The sequence below is a fragment of the Sinohyriopsis cumingii genome, chromosome 13 (assembly GCF_028554795.1).
Source record: "Sinohyriopsis cumingii isolate HCF-2022 chromosome 13, ASM2855479v2, whole genome shotgun sequence".
Classification (NCBI taxonomy): Eukaryota; Metazoa; Mollusca; class Bivalvia; order Unionida; family Unionidae; genus Sinohyriopsis; species Sinohyriopsis cumingii.
The window spans coordinates 77769899-77783432 of NC_142973.1; the positions used below are offsets into that span (position 1 = coordinate 77769899).

General features: G+C 33.2%; 1 protein-coding gene across 6 annotated transcripts in view; it reads right to left on the minus strand.

Moving 5' to 3' along the window:
- LOC149785859 (PHD finger protein 20-like) overlaps positions 1–13534 on the minus strand; it is a 97771-nt gene that overhangs the window by 34235 nt on the left and 50002 nt on the right. For 4 of the 6 annotated variants that reach the window (XM_089979829.1, XM_089979831.1, XM_089979827.1 and 1 more), the window contains 5 exons: positions 11240–11290; positions 10624–10820; positions 8480–8675; positions 4321–4443; positions 3738–3938 (listed from right to left, as the gene is read on the minus strand). In XM_089979829.1, the coding sequence (XP_089835955.1) occupies positions 3738–3938; positions 4321–4443; positions 8480–8675; positions 10624–10820; positions 11240–11290 (768 nt within the window). The remainder of the gene's footprint in view (positions 1–3737; positions 3939–4320; positions 4444–8479; positions 8676–10623; positions 10821–11239; positions 11291–13534) is intronic. The other 2 variants (XM_089979832.1, XM_089979830.1) reach the window with 1 other exon arrangement.

Below are 13534 nucleotides of genomic sequence, written 5' to 3' on the forward strand. Positions count from 1 at the left end.
AAAAGGGTATGAAGGTGAGGCAGAGAAAGGGTATGTAGGTGTGTGTATTTGTTCATTAGGTCACAAATGCTGTGATCACATTGCTCTTCTAAAACAGATGGCCTGCAACACTGACTTATGGCACATAGTAAATCATAATAGATTATTATGGCTCTATGGTCTTAAAATAAGTAACAGAAAAGAGCAAAACCAACATGTTTTGTACTATTCAACAAACAATTTATTTCCCTATACAGTTGTTCCCCTCTTGAACGGCCCCCCTGACCAGCGGCCACCCGCTCCTTACGGCCAGAATCCGCTGGCACCGACGAGTTTGTGTTCAAAAGTACCCCTCGCGAAAGGCCACCCGGCTAATGTGACCAGCGGCCAGCATATCAGTGCAAAATTATAAAATTTACCCCTCACAAGCGGCCGCATTTTATTTGAATATGTATCCGGAACAAGTATTTTATTCATAATGTGTGTTAAGTAATCCGATTTCTGTTTCCCGATGTCTGGTTTTCGTTACTGAAAGAAGTGTTGAATAAAGTACATTTACCACTAAGGTTAATATTATATCATTTACGCCTCACGAGAAGCCAAATTTATTCCATAAAAACCGAGAAAGACTCAAATTTTAATCCATACAAAAGGGTACGTACATGTAATCCAATTAGCCTTACTGCTGTGTTATAGTAAGAAGTCCGGTTTCGTCACTCTGATAATTGTTAAAATTACAATTATTGAACAGTAGTAACAGCTGAGAAGTGGCAGTATCGATGTACAAATACCCAAGTCAGCAGGAAAATGGTTTGGTAGCCTTTATGGCTTCCCTAAGTAAGATGTTGAGATTGTTCACTTTGATAATCAGTGGCTATTACTACTGACAATAATTGTCAAAAAATTACGAATCCTAGCGGCCGTGAGGTCAAATCTGCATGATGTTAATGGTACATATTGAAGCCGTTTTGGCTTCTCTCACTCAGTTTCAAGAAATGTATAAAAACAATAGGGTACCAGACTGCGAGTAACGAATCACGTGACAAGATCACTTCCTTTAAAAAAACACGGCAATTTGTTTAGATGCATAAAAATTTTTTTTATCAGTATTGTAGTTGGCAACATGAATAAATTACTGCAAAAAGAGCAACATGTCATCGAGGAAAATAAAAATTCTCAGTTTAGAGGAGAATATGAAAGTAATTCAACTGATTGGGGGGGGGGGGCGTCGAGGATCCTTGCAGAAAACTAATGTCGGGAAGACTCTGATAAACAGTATTGTGAAAGGTAATGAAACAATTCTGCAGAAGTGGAAAGGTGAAATGGACGGAGAAAGGAAGATTGTTTAAGCCAGGAGACGTTTGTATCCTGATTTGAATGACAAGAAAAAGCAAAAATTTTGTCATTTGAATTGGGATATGACGACCGCAAGTAATGGATGGTTGCACAGATTTCAAGTACAACACAATATCAAGTGTTCTTTCCTAAGTGGCGAATCAGCTAATGTTAATAATGAAGCTGTCAAAGATTGGAACAAAAGACTAAACGATATATGCAGGGGATATGACAGCAAGGATATTTTTATGATGGACAAGACTGGTTTGTTTTTTTAGACTGTTACCAACAAAGTGACAGATGATGTGAACTGTAACATAATTATAAAGACAGTTTTAAAACTATATCAATGGTTATTCATAGCAATCTTTTGAAAATGATGACAAAGTTTGTTTTACATTTATTTCACATCATGCATGTGATTTTTTAATTAAAATATTAAATATTTAAAATTAAATGTACTTGTGACTTTTTTCATATGTATTTACTATTCACATTTGTCATCCCCCTCTAGAAAGGCCACCTGCATTATAAGGCCACTTCCCTGCTGCATTAGGGCTGGCCTTATAAGAGGGGGACTACTGTAATACAAAGTGAAAATTTAAAACTAATTTAGGGTACTGTGAATTAAATCCCAAATTTAGAATTTCTAACACTTGTCCTAAGGAATAAAGTTCTCAATAAACTTAAGTGGTATTCCAAATAACTTCCAATGCTGAAGGTGTTGATGTACATATAATGGCTTGTAGTCTCTAATGTACTAATGTACCAATGACCTGAATTATAATGTGCCAATCAATGATTTTGGTCAGGTAAACAATAAGCCTGATTCTGAACAAGGTCAGCAGCAAGATACAGTTCTACGTAACCCAAAGCATATAAAGAATATGAAAACCCTGACAAATAGTGCATATTAAATATACATAATAAGATTTTTAATGTTCTCATATACTCTTTGTAGATTTCATCATGAAAATGCTACAAGATTTTTTTCTTTTTCATTATTTGACAAGGGACAGAAGATGCAACCATACCCCAACATCCAACATCTTCCAGATTTTATAGTGCTACCATATAACTAGGTGAAAAGTAACATCATATTGATGATGTGATAATGTAATGATAATATACACTTTATTCTTAGGGTACTCTCTGACTAGTTAACTTGGAGTACAGGTTGTTGTTAAATTAGGGTACAGATTGTAGTTAACTTGGAGTACACATTGTGGCTATCTTAAGGTAGAGACTGTAGTTATCTTTGGGTACAGAATGTAATTATCTTCAGGTACAGACTAAGGTGCAGACTATAGTTAACTTAAGTAAAGATAGTGCATAGTTAACTTAGGGTACAGATTGTAGTTAACTTAGGGTAGAGATTTAAGTAACTTAGAGTACAAATTGTGGTTAATTTAGGTTACAGACTGTAGTGAACTTAGATTACTTAGGGTACTCTCTGACTAGTTAACTTGGAGTACAGGTTGTTATTAAATTAGGTACAGATTGTAGTTAACTTAGTGTACAGATTGTGGTTATCTTAAGGTACAGACTGTAGTTATCTTATGTATAGACTGTATTTAACCTTGGCTACAGACTGGAGTAAAGGTTGTAGTTTACTTTTGTGGATGACAAAATCAAGAATATAAAGACCCAGCAAGAATTTAAAATCTGTAAAGGCAATAGGACTCCTTTTCAGACGTAACAATTTTAGTCTTGAGGAAAATGTTTAATCCATGAAAAATGCTAAACATGAAAGTACATGAATTGCTTATCTATAAGGAAGTTTCATTTATCTGTTATGATGCAACAACAAGAGGTTATCATTTATAAAATGTAATTGTTCTGTTATGATTTAACAACTACAGGTTATTGTTTATATGAATGACTTCATTCTTCTGTTATGAAGCAATAACAAAAGATTATAAGTTATGATGCAACAACTAAAGATTATTAGCTAGAAAATTTCAAAACAAACCTTGTGTATTGTAAAATATATATGTCAAACAATACAGATTTGTTTTCTAATCAGAAATTCTGAAAAGCTGATAAAGTATGGAAAAATTATTTAAATGGGACAAAAATATAACCAGGTCATGTGCATTTTAAACCTTATTTGCCTTGGTCAACCAGTTTCTACCATATCATGCAGACACAGTTTCAGCAAAAATGTCTAGCTTAAGTAAGAAAACAGTATGAAACAAAATAATAAAAAAATTGTTCAGTTTGTACAAAAATTAATAAACTCATTTACATATATATATACCTACAAATTTCATTTGTTTAGATCAAGTACATTTGTACAAAATGTAAACACACATCATAAACAAAATAAAAAAATCCGCAAACAGCATGAAAATTTAACCTAGTAATATTTATTTACCAACATGAATGTTATTTAAATATTGGTGAAATCCATCTCAACTTACATACGCTAGTTGTTTTGCATCTCTTTTTGGTAGGCACATGTTCCCCAGCTTTCCCATCGGGCCTATGGTAGTACTTGATATGATACTGAAGTAAGTGCTCCTTACGGAAACCCTTGTTACAACTCTCAAACATACACTTATAGTGATTGTGATCATTCTCCACCACAAAGGCTTTCGGAGGTACCATATCAAGTGGCATAACTACAAATATAAATTAAGAATAAGTAAAAAAAAGATTATTAATAAATTTTCTCAATCAACTGACATTTAAATCTTATTCCAATGAACTTTCTGCAAGAACTATAATATTTTCTCTTCTCTTTCAAATAATCTGCTGATTTGTTGCTTATAATTGGTGAGGTCATGTCATCTATAACCAGTCAAAGTACTGAGATATACTCAAGGTTGTTAAAACAGCAAGGTGTTCTCATCTGAACATGGTTTTAAAAGTATGTTATGAAAAAAATATAAAATGGATCTGCTACACTGATTGTCTGAAAAAAGAGTAAGCAAAAATGATGTCCTATACAACTAGCTAAATAAATAAGTTTTAGGGAGAAAGGTATAATTACAGATGAATTACCTGATTTTTCCTCCAGAGACTTATTTCTCTTCCGCTTCACATTGTCTGGTGTCTCAGAAGTTGATTCACTGCTAGTCTCTGACACACTGGGAGGTGAACGCAGTTTACTGGTCTTCTTCTCACCTGAGAGAAAGCAAATGACTTCACATTCTATTACACACAATAAAGTTTCAGTAATTCTCAGCAATTTTCAATTTCCATATGCAGGTTCAACTTAGTGACTCATACAGTAGACTCTCGATTATCTGACATCTGGAGAATTAGAAGGAAACTTTTGGATATTAACAGGGTTCAAATAAGCAAAGGTCAAGAAGGTACAAGTGTACATCATAGACCCTGAGATGGGAATGTTCTGGTCTCTGACAGATTTAAACCACTTCAGAGTTGCCTATTCAACCTTGTTGAAAACCTTGGATTTCATTGCCTTTCATTTTGGAAATTTTTACCTGTTGTCATCTTTTACTGTGTTCTTGTTTTTCAGCAATGTTGATAGCATGTTCACTGGAATGTTGCACTGCTTAGTGATCTTGGCTTTGCTTTTGAGACCCTGTTCTATGTCAAGGGTGGTGTTATATTTGGTTTTTATATATTCCAGCTCCCTCCCTCTTCCCACTGTACCCATTCCAGTTTTTTCTTGGCTTGGTGATTCTGATACAGTATAGTAAACAAAGTGACTTCCTCTAGATTTTTTAAAAAAAGACATGGATTGTCAAATGTAGCTTTCAAAGAGTTTACATGACTTTCTGACTTTCTTTTATCAAACCTACTTTACACAAAGTTACCATTATTAATTGAATTAATAACAGGGTTACAAAAAGTGAGTCAGTTACTGGATTAGTGACAAACAGGACACATAACCCATTTTTTTAAAAAAATGTACTCACAGTTTAGACAGACTGGTGGTATCACAATTCAAGAAATCAAACATGCCTTTCATGACGGTTTTCAAACTTCAGATAATGCATTACGATTTCAGCAGGTTTAGAGGATTTTGGAATGCTAAATTACTTCAATTATACAGGGTGTACTTGAATAATCGATATTCAGAAAATAGATGAAGAAAAAAGACACTAAGAAAGACCAAATTTACCTGGGACTAGACAAAGAGTTTGGATAGTAATGGGTATTCGCATAATAAGAGTTTGAATAACTGAGAGTATACTGTATTCATACACAATGCCATCCATACAATCATATTAATACATGTAACTCACAAGCATTGTTACAAATTGTATAAAAGTGCTTTAGGGCACTGGAATGAAATAAAATACAACACTAATATCATTAGATTTATTCTGCAAAAGGAAAGACTTCTGGGACCAACTGTCTTAAGCCAAAATTCTTAAACTGAAGTCAATGATTAAGTATGTAAGTTAGACTGATTATGTATGTAATGTGTAATTTACACTGACTATAAATGTAATGTGTACTTTCGAATGATTATGTATGGAATGATTAACTGAAACTGATTACGTTATTTAGACTGATTATAAATGTACTGTATAACTGAGACTCATTACATATATTATTAAGACTGATTATGTGTGTAATTTATAAATGAGACTGATTATGTATGTAATGTATAACTGAGACTGATTATGTTGTTGTTGTTGTTGTTGTAGGGTTTAATGTCATTTTTCAGCACATGATAGGCTATACATGGCGGCCAGTATTAATGGTGGAGGAAGAATCTGGGAAAACCCCAGAAAGAACCACTGACCGATGAGAAGCTACTGGCAAGCTTTCTCACATACCCACACTAGTCGAATCTGAGACTCGAACCCAAACAGACAGGTGAGATGGCAGTGATCTGTAATGGAGAGCGCTTTAAACCACTCGTCCACTTGGGGCCCCCAAGACTGATTACGTATGTAATGTAAAACTGAGACTGATTATGTATGTTATTTAGACTGATTATATATGTAATATATAATTTAAATGATTATGTATGTTATTTAGCTGATTAGATATGTAATGCATAATTTAGACTGATCATTTATGTTATTTAGACTGATCATGTATGTAATGTGTAACTGAGACTGATTATGTATGTTATTTAGACTGATTATTTATGTAATGTGTAATTTAGACTGATTATGTATCTTATTTACACTGATTATGTATCATTTTTAGACTCATCATGTATGTAATGTGTAATTTAGATTGATTATGTATGTTATTTTTGACTTATCATGTATGTAATGCATAATTTAGACTGATTGTATATCTTATTTACACTGATTATGTACCTTTTTGACTGAGATAATATGGCATATTACATAATTGACAAATGTTTTTGACTGACATACTATGGCATATTACATAATTGACAAAGGTTTTTGACTAAATACTATAGCACATTACATAATTGACAAATGTTTTTGACTTAGATACTATGGTATATTACATAATGGACAAAGGTTTTTGGCTGAGATACTATGGTATATTACATAATGGACAAAGGTTTTTGACTGAGATACTATGGTATATGACATAATGGACAAAGGTTTTTGACTAAGATACTGTGGTATATTACATAATGGATGAAGGTTTTTGACTCAGATACTATGGTATATTGCATAATGGACAAAGATTTTGACAGATACTATGGTATATTACATAATGGACAAAGGTTTTTGACTGAGATACTATGGTATATTACATAATGGACAATGGTTTTTGACTAAGATACTATGGTATATTACATAATGGACAAAGGTTTTTGACTCAGATACTATGGTATATTACATAATGGACAAAGATTTTGACAGATACTATGTTATGTTACATAATGGACAAAGGTTTTTGACTGAGATACTATGGTATATTACGTAATGGACAAAGGTTTTTGACTGAGATACTATGGTATATTACATAATGGACAAAGGTTTTTGACTGAGATACTATGGTATATGACATAATAGAAAAAGGTTTTTGATTCAGATACTATGGTATATTACATAATGGACGGAGGCACTAGGGCTTTGTTTGATTCCAGAATTGGTTTTAGTATGCAAAGGAACACAAATTCAAGAATTCCATGGAATGCTGGGTTTTACCTGTTCAACAATGGCATTATCCATAAATTGTGCAGTCACTAAAGCATAAAAGATAGTGACCTACTTTTGTCCAGTGTTGTAAGCAAGATAAAAATCTGAAAGATGTGATACTGTTCATAAAAGATGTTCTCCTATTTTCCCTTATCAAGCTTTCTTGTCTACATTGTGTTCTTTGCTATTCATATGAAAATGGAGAATGTCTCTTTGACCTAGCTATGTGATCAAAGTATGCTTCTTAATGCTTGATTGGCAAACTCTTCACTAGGATTCTAACATTCAGTGGAATGCATGCTAAGTTTCTGCATCATATGAGTTTCTGCATCATATGAATCATTCAATGGAATTCATGCTAAATTTCCACATGATACGAGGGGATGAATCATTCAATAAAAATGCATGCTAAATTTCCACATATGAGGGGATGAATCATTCAATGGAATTCATGCTAAATTTCCACATGATATGAGGGGATGAATCATTCAGTGGAATGCATGCTAAATCTCTACATGATATGAGGGGATGAATCATTCAATGGAATGCATGCTAAATTTTCACATGATACAAGGGGATGAATCATTCAATGGAATGCATGCTAAATTTTCACATGATACAAGGGGATGAATCATTCAATGGAATTCATGCTAAATTTCCACATGATACGAGGGGATGAATCATTCAATGGAATGCATGCTAAATTTTCACATGATACAAGGGGATGAATCATTCAATGGAATGCATGCTAAATTTCCACATGATACGAGGGGATGAATCATCCAGTGGAATTCATGCTAAATTTCCACATGATAGGAGGGAATGAATCATTCAGTGGAGTGCATGCTAAATTTCCATATGACATGTGGGGATGAATCAGTCAATGGAATGTACACAAAGTTTCCACATCATATCATGGGATTAATCACTCAATGAAATGCATGCAAAGTTTAAACATGATATGAAGGGATAATTAATTTAAGAGATTAAGAACTCAATGTTGACAGATTCTGCAGGAAAAGAAAGTACTGAAAGTGAAGAGAGATAAAACCACTGTATTTTCTTCCTAGTACAAAAAAATTTAACGAAAAAGGTAAGATGGTACTTACTTTTAATAGATTCTGCAGGAGAAGAAGGTATAGAGGTTGAAGACTGACTTTCAGCACTGGACATCACTGAGAGAGCTGGCTTTATGATCTCAACACTACTTCTGTTTGCAATATCAGCACTGGATATCCCTGTGAGAGCTGGCTTTACAATCTCAACAGCACTTTTGCTTACAATATCAACTAATGCCAACTCTGTCTGTAAACAGAACAAGATTTATAGTGTGTTGATTCCTTATTACTGGTCCCAATTAGTGCTCCAACTTAGGATAAAGATTCCAATTAAAAAGTTACTCATCTTTGTTACATCATAATACAGGATGCATATGCAAGTTCAAGTGGTAAATTGACTCATACAGACAGGTGACTGCACCATTTAAAATAGAAACAAATAACTACTGCCAGACATATGACTTAAAAATATGTTGGACTTTTGTTTAGAAGTTGTTCACAGGTGAGATGATTCATCATCTATTTCTTTTCCCATTTATTTGAGCCAATATGCCCTGCATATTTCCAATACAATCTTAACATGTGTAGTGTCATATTACAGTTATTTAAAGAAGAGGGATCTACTTCAGACCTGCATGCTTATGTCTATGCTAATATCAAGTGTGCCTATGTATATATTAATATCAAGTATGCCTATGTATATGTTAATATCAAGTATGCCTATGTATATGCTAATATCAAGTGTGCCAAAGTATATACTAATAACAAGTATGCCTAAGTATATGATAATATATAAGTATGCCTATGTATATGCTAATATCAAGTGTCACTCTTCTACAGATCTGTATGCAGAAGTATATTCTAATATCAAGTGTCACTCTTGCATAGAAAAATATGATTCATGTTTCCAAACAATTTCTGCTAAAATTACTATCTGGTGATATGCAAACCTAATTTTATGGGCAACATTGATGGCTAATCAGTGGCCCATCAGTGAACATGTACAATGATGAAAAGGACATCTGACACATTTATTATACAACAAAGATGTCCAATCACGTAGCCCATCAGAGTATAGTCTAAGTACAACGTTGGGAAGTATATCTGAGACATTTATTACAGGACAACAAAATCCAATCAAGTAGCACATCAATGCACAGTTGATGTATGATGTAGGGAAGGACATGTGACACATTTATTATACAACAAAGATTTCCAATCATTAGGACATCACAGCATGGCATAAGTATGTTGTTGGGAAGGACATGTGACACATTATACAACATAGATGTCCAATCATTAGGACATAACAGTACAAGTATGATGTAGGGAAGGACATGTGACACATTTATTATATAGCAAAGATGTCCAATCATTAGAACATCACAGCACAGCATAAGTATGATGCTGGGAAGGACATGTGACACATTATACAACAAAGATGTCCAATCATTAGGACATAACAGTACAAGTATGATGTAGGGAAGGACATGTGACACATTTATTATACAGCAAAGATGTCCAATCATTAGGACATCACAGCACAGCATAAGTATGATGTAGGGAAGGACATGTGACATGTTTTTTATAGCTGGATCATTGACACTACTACTACTGCTAACTAGAACTTGACATCTTTATATCAAGGTAGGAATATTTGCGACTTTAAGCTGTGACAATGGATATGAAAAGCAGAAATGAATGATTTATGGCACAACTTCTTTGGTATTCCAAACCATTTGCATGTTTAAGTTTGTGTGTCCTAATGTGACAATGGTGGTGTAACGAGTTTTTCTAAACTGGTCCCTCTGCAACCCAACTACCTATGCAGACTGAACAAATATTTTGGAACTAATAAGACCATTTTCCAAAATACTATTTGAACATCCATACACTGGCCAACTCTATAAAATGGCATTGTCTTGTTTACTATATATGCATTGTGTACCACAAAGAAGGGTGTCAATGGAATAAGTACCGAGACAATACATTCTATACATCTTGGGTTCCAGTTTAAACTGACCTTACACACTACTTCCAGTACATATAAAATTATATGCCCCCCAACCTAACAAAAAATTGTACAGACCCTCTTACTCCAATACCTGAACTGTCATGAATACTTGATACAAGTTGTTAGATGTGCTTGTAAAAGTATGCTTAAATTTAAAACACTTAAAAATTTCCTATACTACCTGTACATCTGATTCAGCTGTTTGACTGCCCGCTGTCTTGCTGGCAAGAGGTTTTGAGACCTGCCCCTTCGGAAAGGCACTTTCAACTACTTTTTTCTTTTTCTTCTTGACTTCAACTCGTCCATCTGAGCTTTTTTCTGTGGAGCTGCGACGTCTCTCTTTTCCTTTTATTGGAGGTTTTGTTGACAAGACCTCCTCTGAAAGTAATGTGCAAATTCAATCAAGCAATGTGTAGATATCTCTTATTTTGATGACAAAAATGATTGTTCTACTACATTTATTACCCGTAATGCCATTTTTCATTGTATTGAGTCCAGTGTGAACTTATTGTTGACTTCTATTGGTATGTGTTTCCTCTTGCTAAATTGATTAAACATATGCATTATGTACAACAATGTAAGACACATATGTATTTAAGATTGGAATCTCAAGCACACTAATCTAATTGTGGACAAAAATTAATCCGACAACTCTATGACCTGCAAATACAATCTACTTATCATTCCTGTATCAGCCGCTCATTAGCACTGTTCACCAAACTCAAAAGTCCACTAAACTGGATAATTTCTAAACTTACCACTGGAAAATTGATGCTTTCACTTGGTGCTTTATTTACCTGATTTCACTCCTGATTTCTGCAGATCTTTTTTGGAGTTCCTCCTTGAACCTTGGAAAGTGAAATCAACAAATCTCTTAATAACTTGCTAAGAGTGAAAACCTCTTAATCTGATTTTCTGACTTGCAAAATGACTATGCTTTACTCATCAGTAAGAGACAAGCTTTGTTTGAATAACTGCACACTGTACTCAAATGCAGAGAACGTGAAGGTTTAGTTCTGAAAAGCAAATATTTTCCCCCTTCCTACCCATGCTTGTGAAATTTTGTATTGCTTAATGTGCTACACAGGGGATAAAAGGTCATAAAATTTTTATGTGAAGCTCTTCTAGCTTTCTTCAACATTTTTCCCATGTTGCACAAGCATGTCACCCTCATGACTGATCTTGAGAAAACTGACTGTAGTATCTCAATTATTCAGTTATACTAACCTGTGACTTATTATATTTACTAACCTGTGACCTTTATTATACTGACTTGTGACATATTATATTATACTAACCTGTGACTTATTATATTATACTGACTTGTGACTTATTATATTATACTAACCTGTGACTTATTATATTTACTAACCTGTGACTTATTATATTATACTAACCTCTGACTTATTATATTTACTAACCTGTGACTTATTATATTATACTAACTTGTGACTTATTATATTATACTAACCTGTGACTTATTATATTATACAAACTTGTGACATATTATATTATACTAACCTGTGACTTATTATATTATACTGACTTGTGACTTATTATATTATACTAACCTGTGACTTATTATATTTACTAACCTGTGACTTATTATATTATACTAACCTCTGACTTATTATATTATACTAACCTGTGACTTATTATATTTACTAACCTGTGACTTATTATATTATACTAACCTGTGACTTATTATATTTACTAACCTGTGACTTATTATATTTACTAACCTGTGACTTATTATATTATACTAACCTGTGACTTATTATATTATACTGACTTGTGACTTATTATATTATACTAACCTGTGACTTATTATATTTACTAACCTGTGACTTATTATATTATACTAACCTCTGACTTATTATATTATACTAACCTGTGACTTATTATATTTACTAACCTGTGACTTATTATATTATACTAACCTGTGACTTATTATATTATACTAACCTCTGACTTATTATATTACACTAACCTGTGACTGATTATATTTACTAACCTGTGACTTATTATATTATACTAACCTCTGACTTATTATATTATACTAACCTGTGACTTATTATATTTACTAACCTGTGACTTATTATATTATACTAACCTCTGACTTATTATATTATACTAACCTGTGACTTATTATATTTACTAACCTGTGACTTATTATATTATCCTAACCTGTGACTTATTATATTATACTAACCTGTGACTTATTATATTATACTAACCTGTGGTTTGCATTCTTGGTTTCTGATGTAAAACTTTTACTCCTAAAGTGAAGTCAAACCCATATCAGCTCCATGACCAAGCCACAAATCTTAAGAGAACAGAGTTTGACCAAATCACATAACTTCAAAAACCACACTTTTTGAAATATCTGATACTTTAGATGCTTAAAGATCACCCATCTTCAGAGACCATGTATAGGGTTACCATACAGTCTTTTAACAAAGGGTCCAATATTCGAAGCTGAGCAAATATTTTTTCTGATCTTCTAGTCTGCTGTCAAGTGACTTATCACTTGTCAATGGATTTAGGTATTATATATCATGAGGGCAATCATTTTGTTGGGCAAATTAACTTTTCTTCATTTATTACTGAAAGTCTTAATTTACAGAAGAAACGTGATGAATTTTAAAAAATATTCTTTTATGATGTACTACACAATTTACTCAGCCCTGCTGTAATAACCCTAGGACACAACCAAGGCAATGTACAAAAAACTGTGTAAGAAAAGAAAATCAGAAAAAAACAAAAAGCAGTCCAAATGGGACTGAGCATATTCACCTGACTGACATGAGCCTCATTTCCAAATGCAAGAGCAGTTGGCCATGAAATATGGGACAAAACAAAACTTTCTGCTCTACGTTCTTCTCACTGTGGTAGATGACAGAAAAGGTGATAGAGGTTATGTATGCAAAACTTAATCATCTTAAATTAAATATAAATTGTTGTTTTAAAACTGAATATTAATTTTGTTTAACCATATTCTATTCAATCCTGATTACTGGGTGCTCTGCACCTTAACTGTCATTAAGAAACATCCAGATGAAAATTACTGATCACAATGGACTTTTATAACG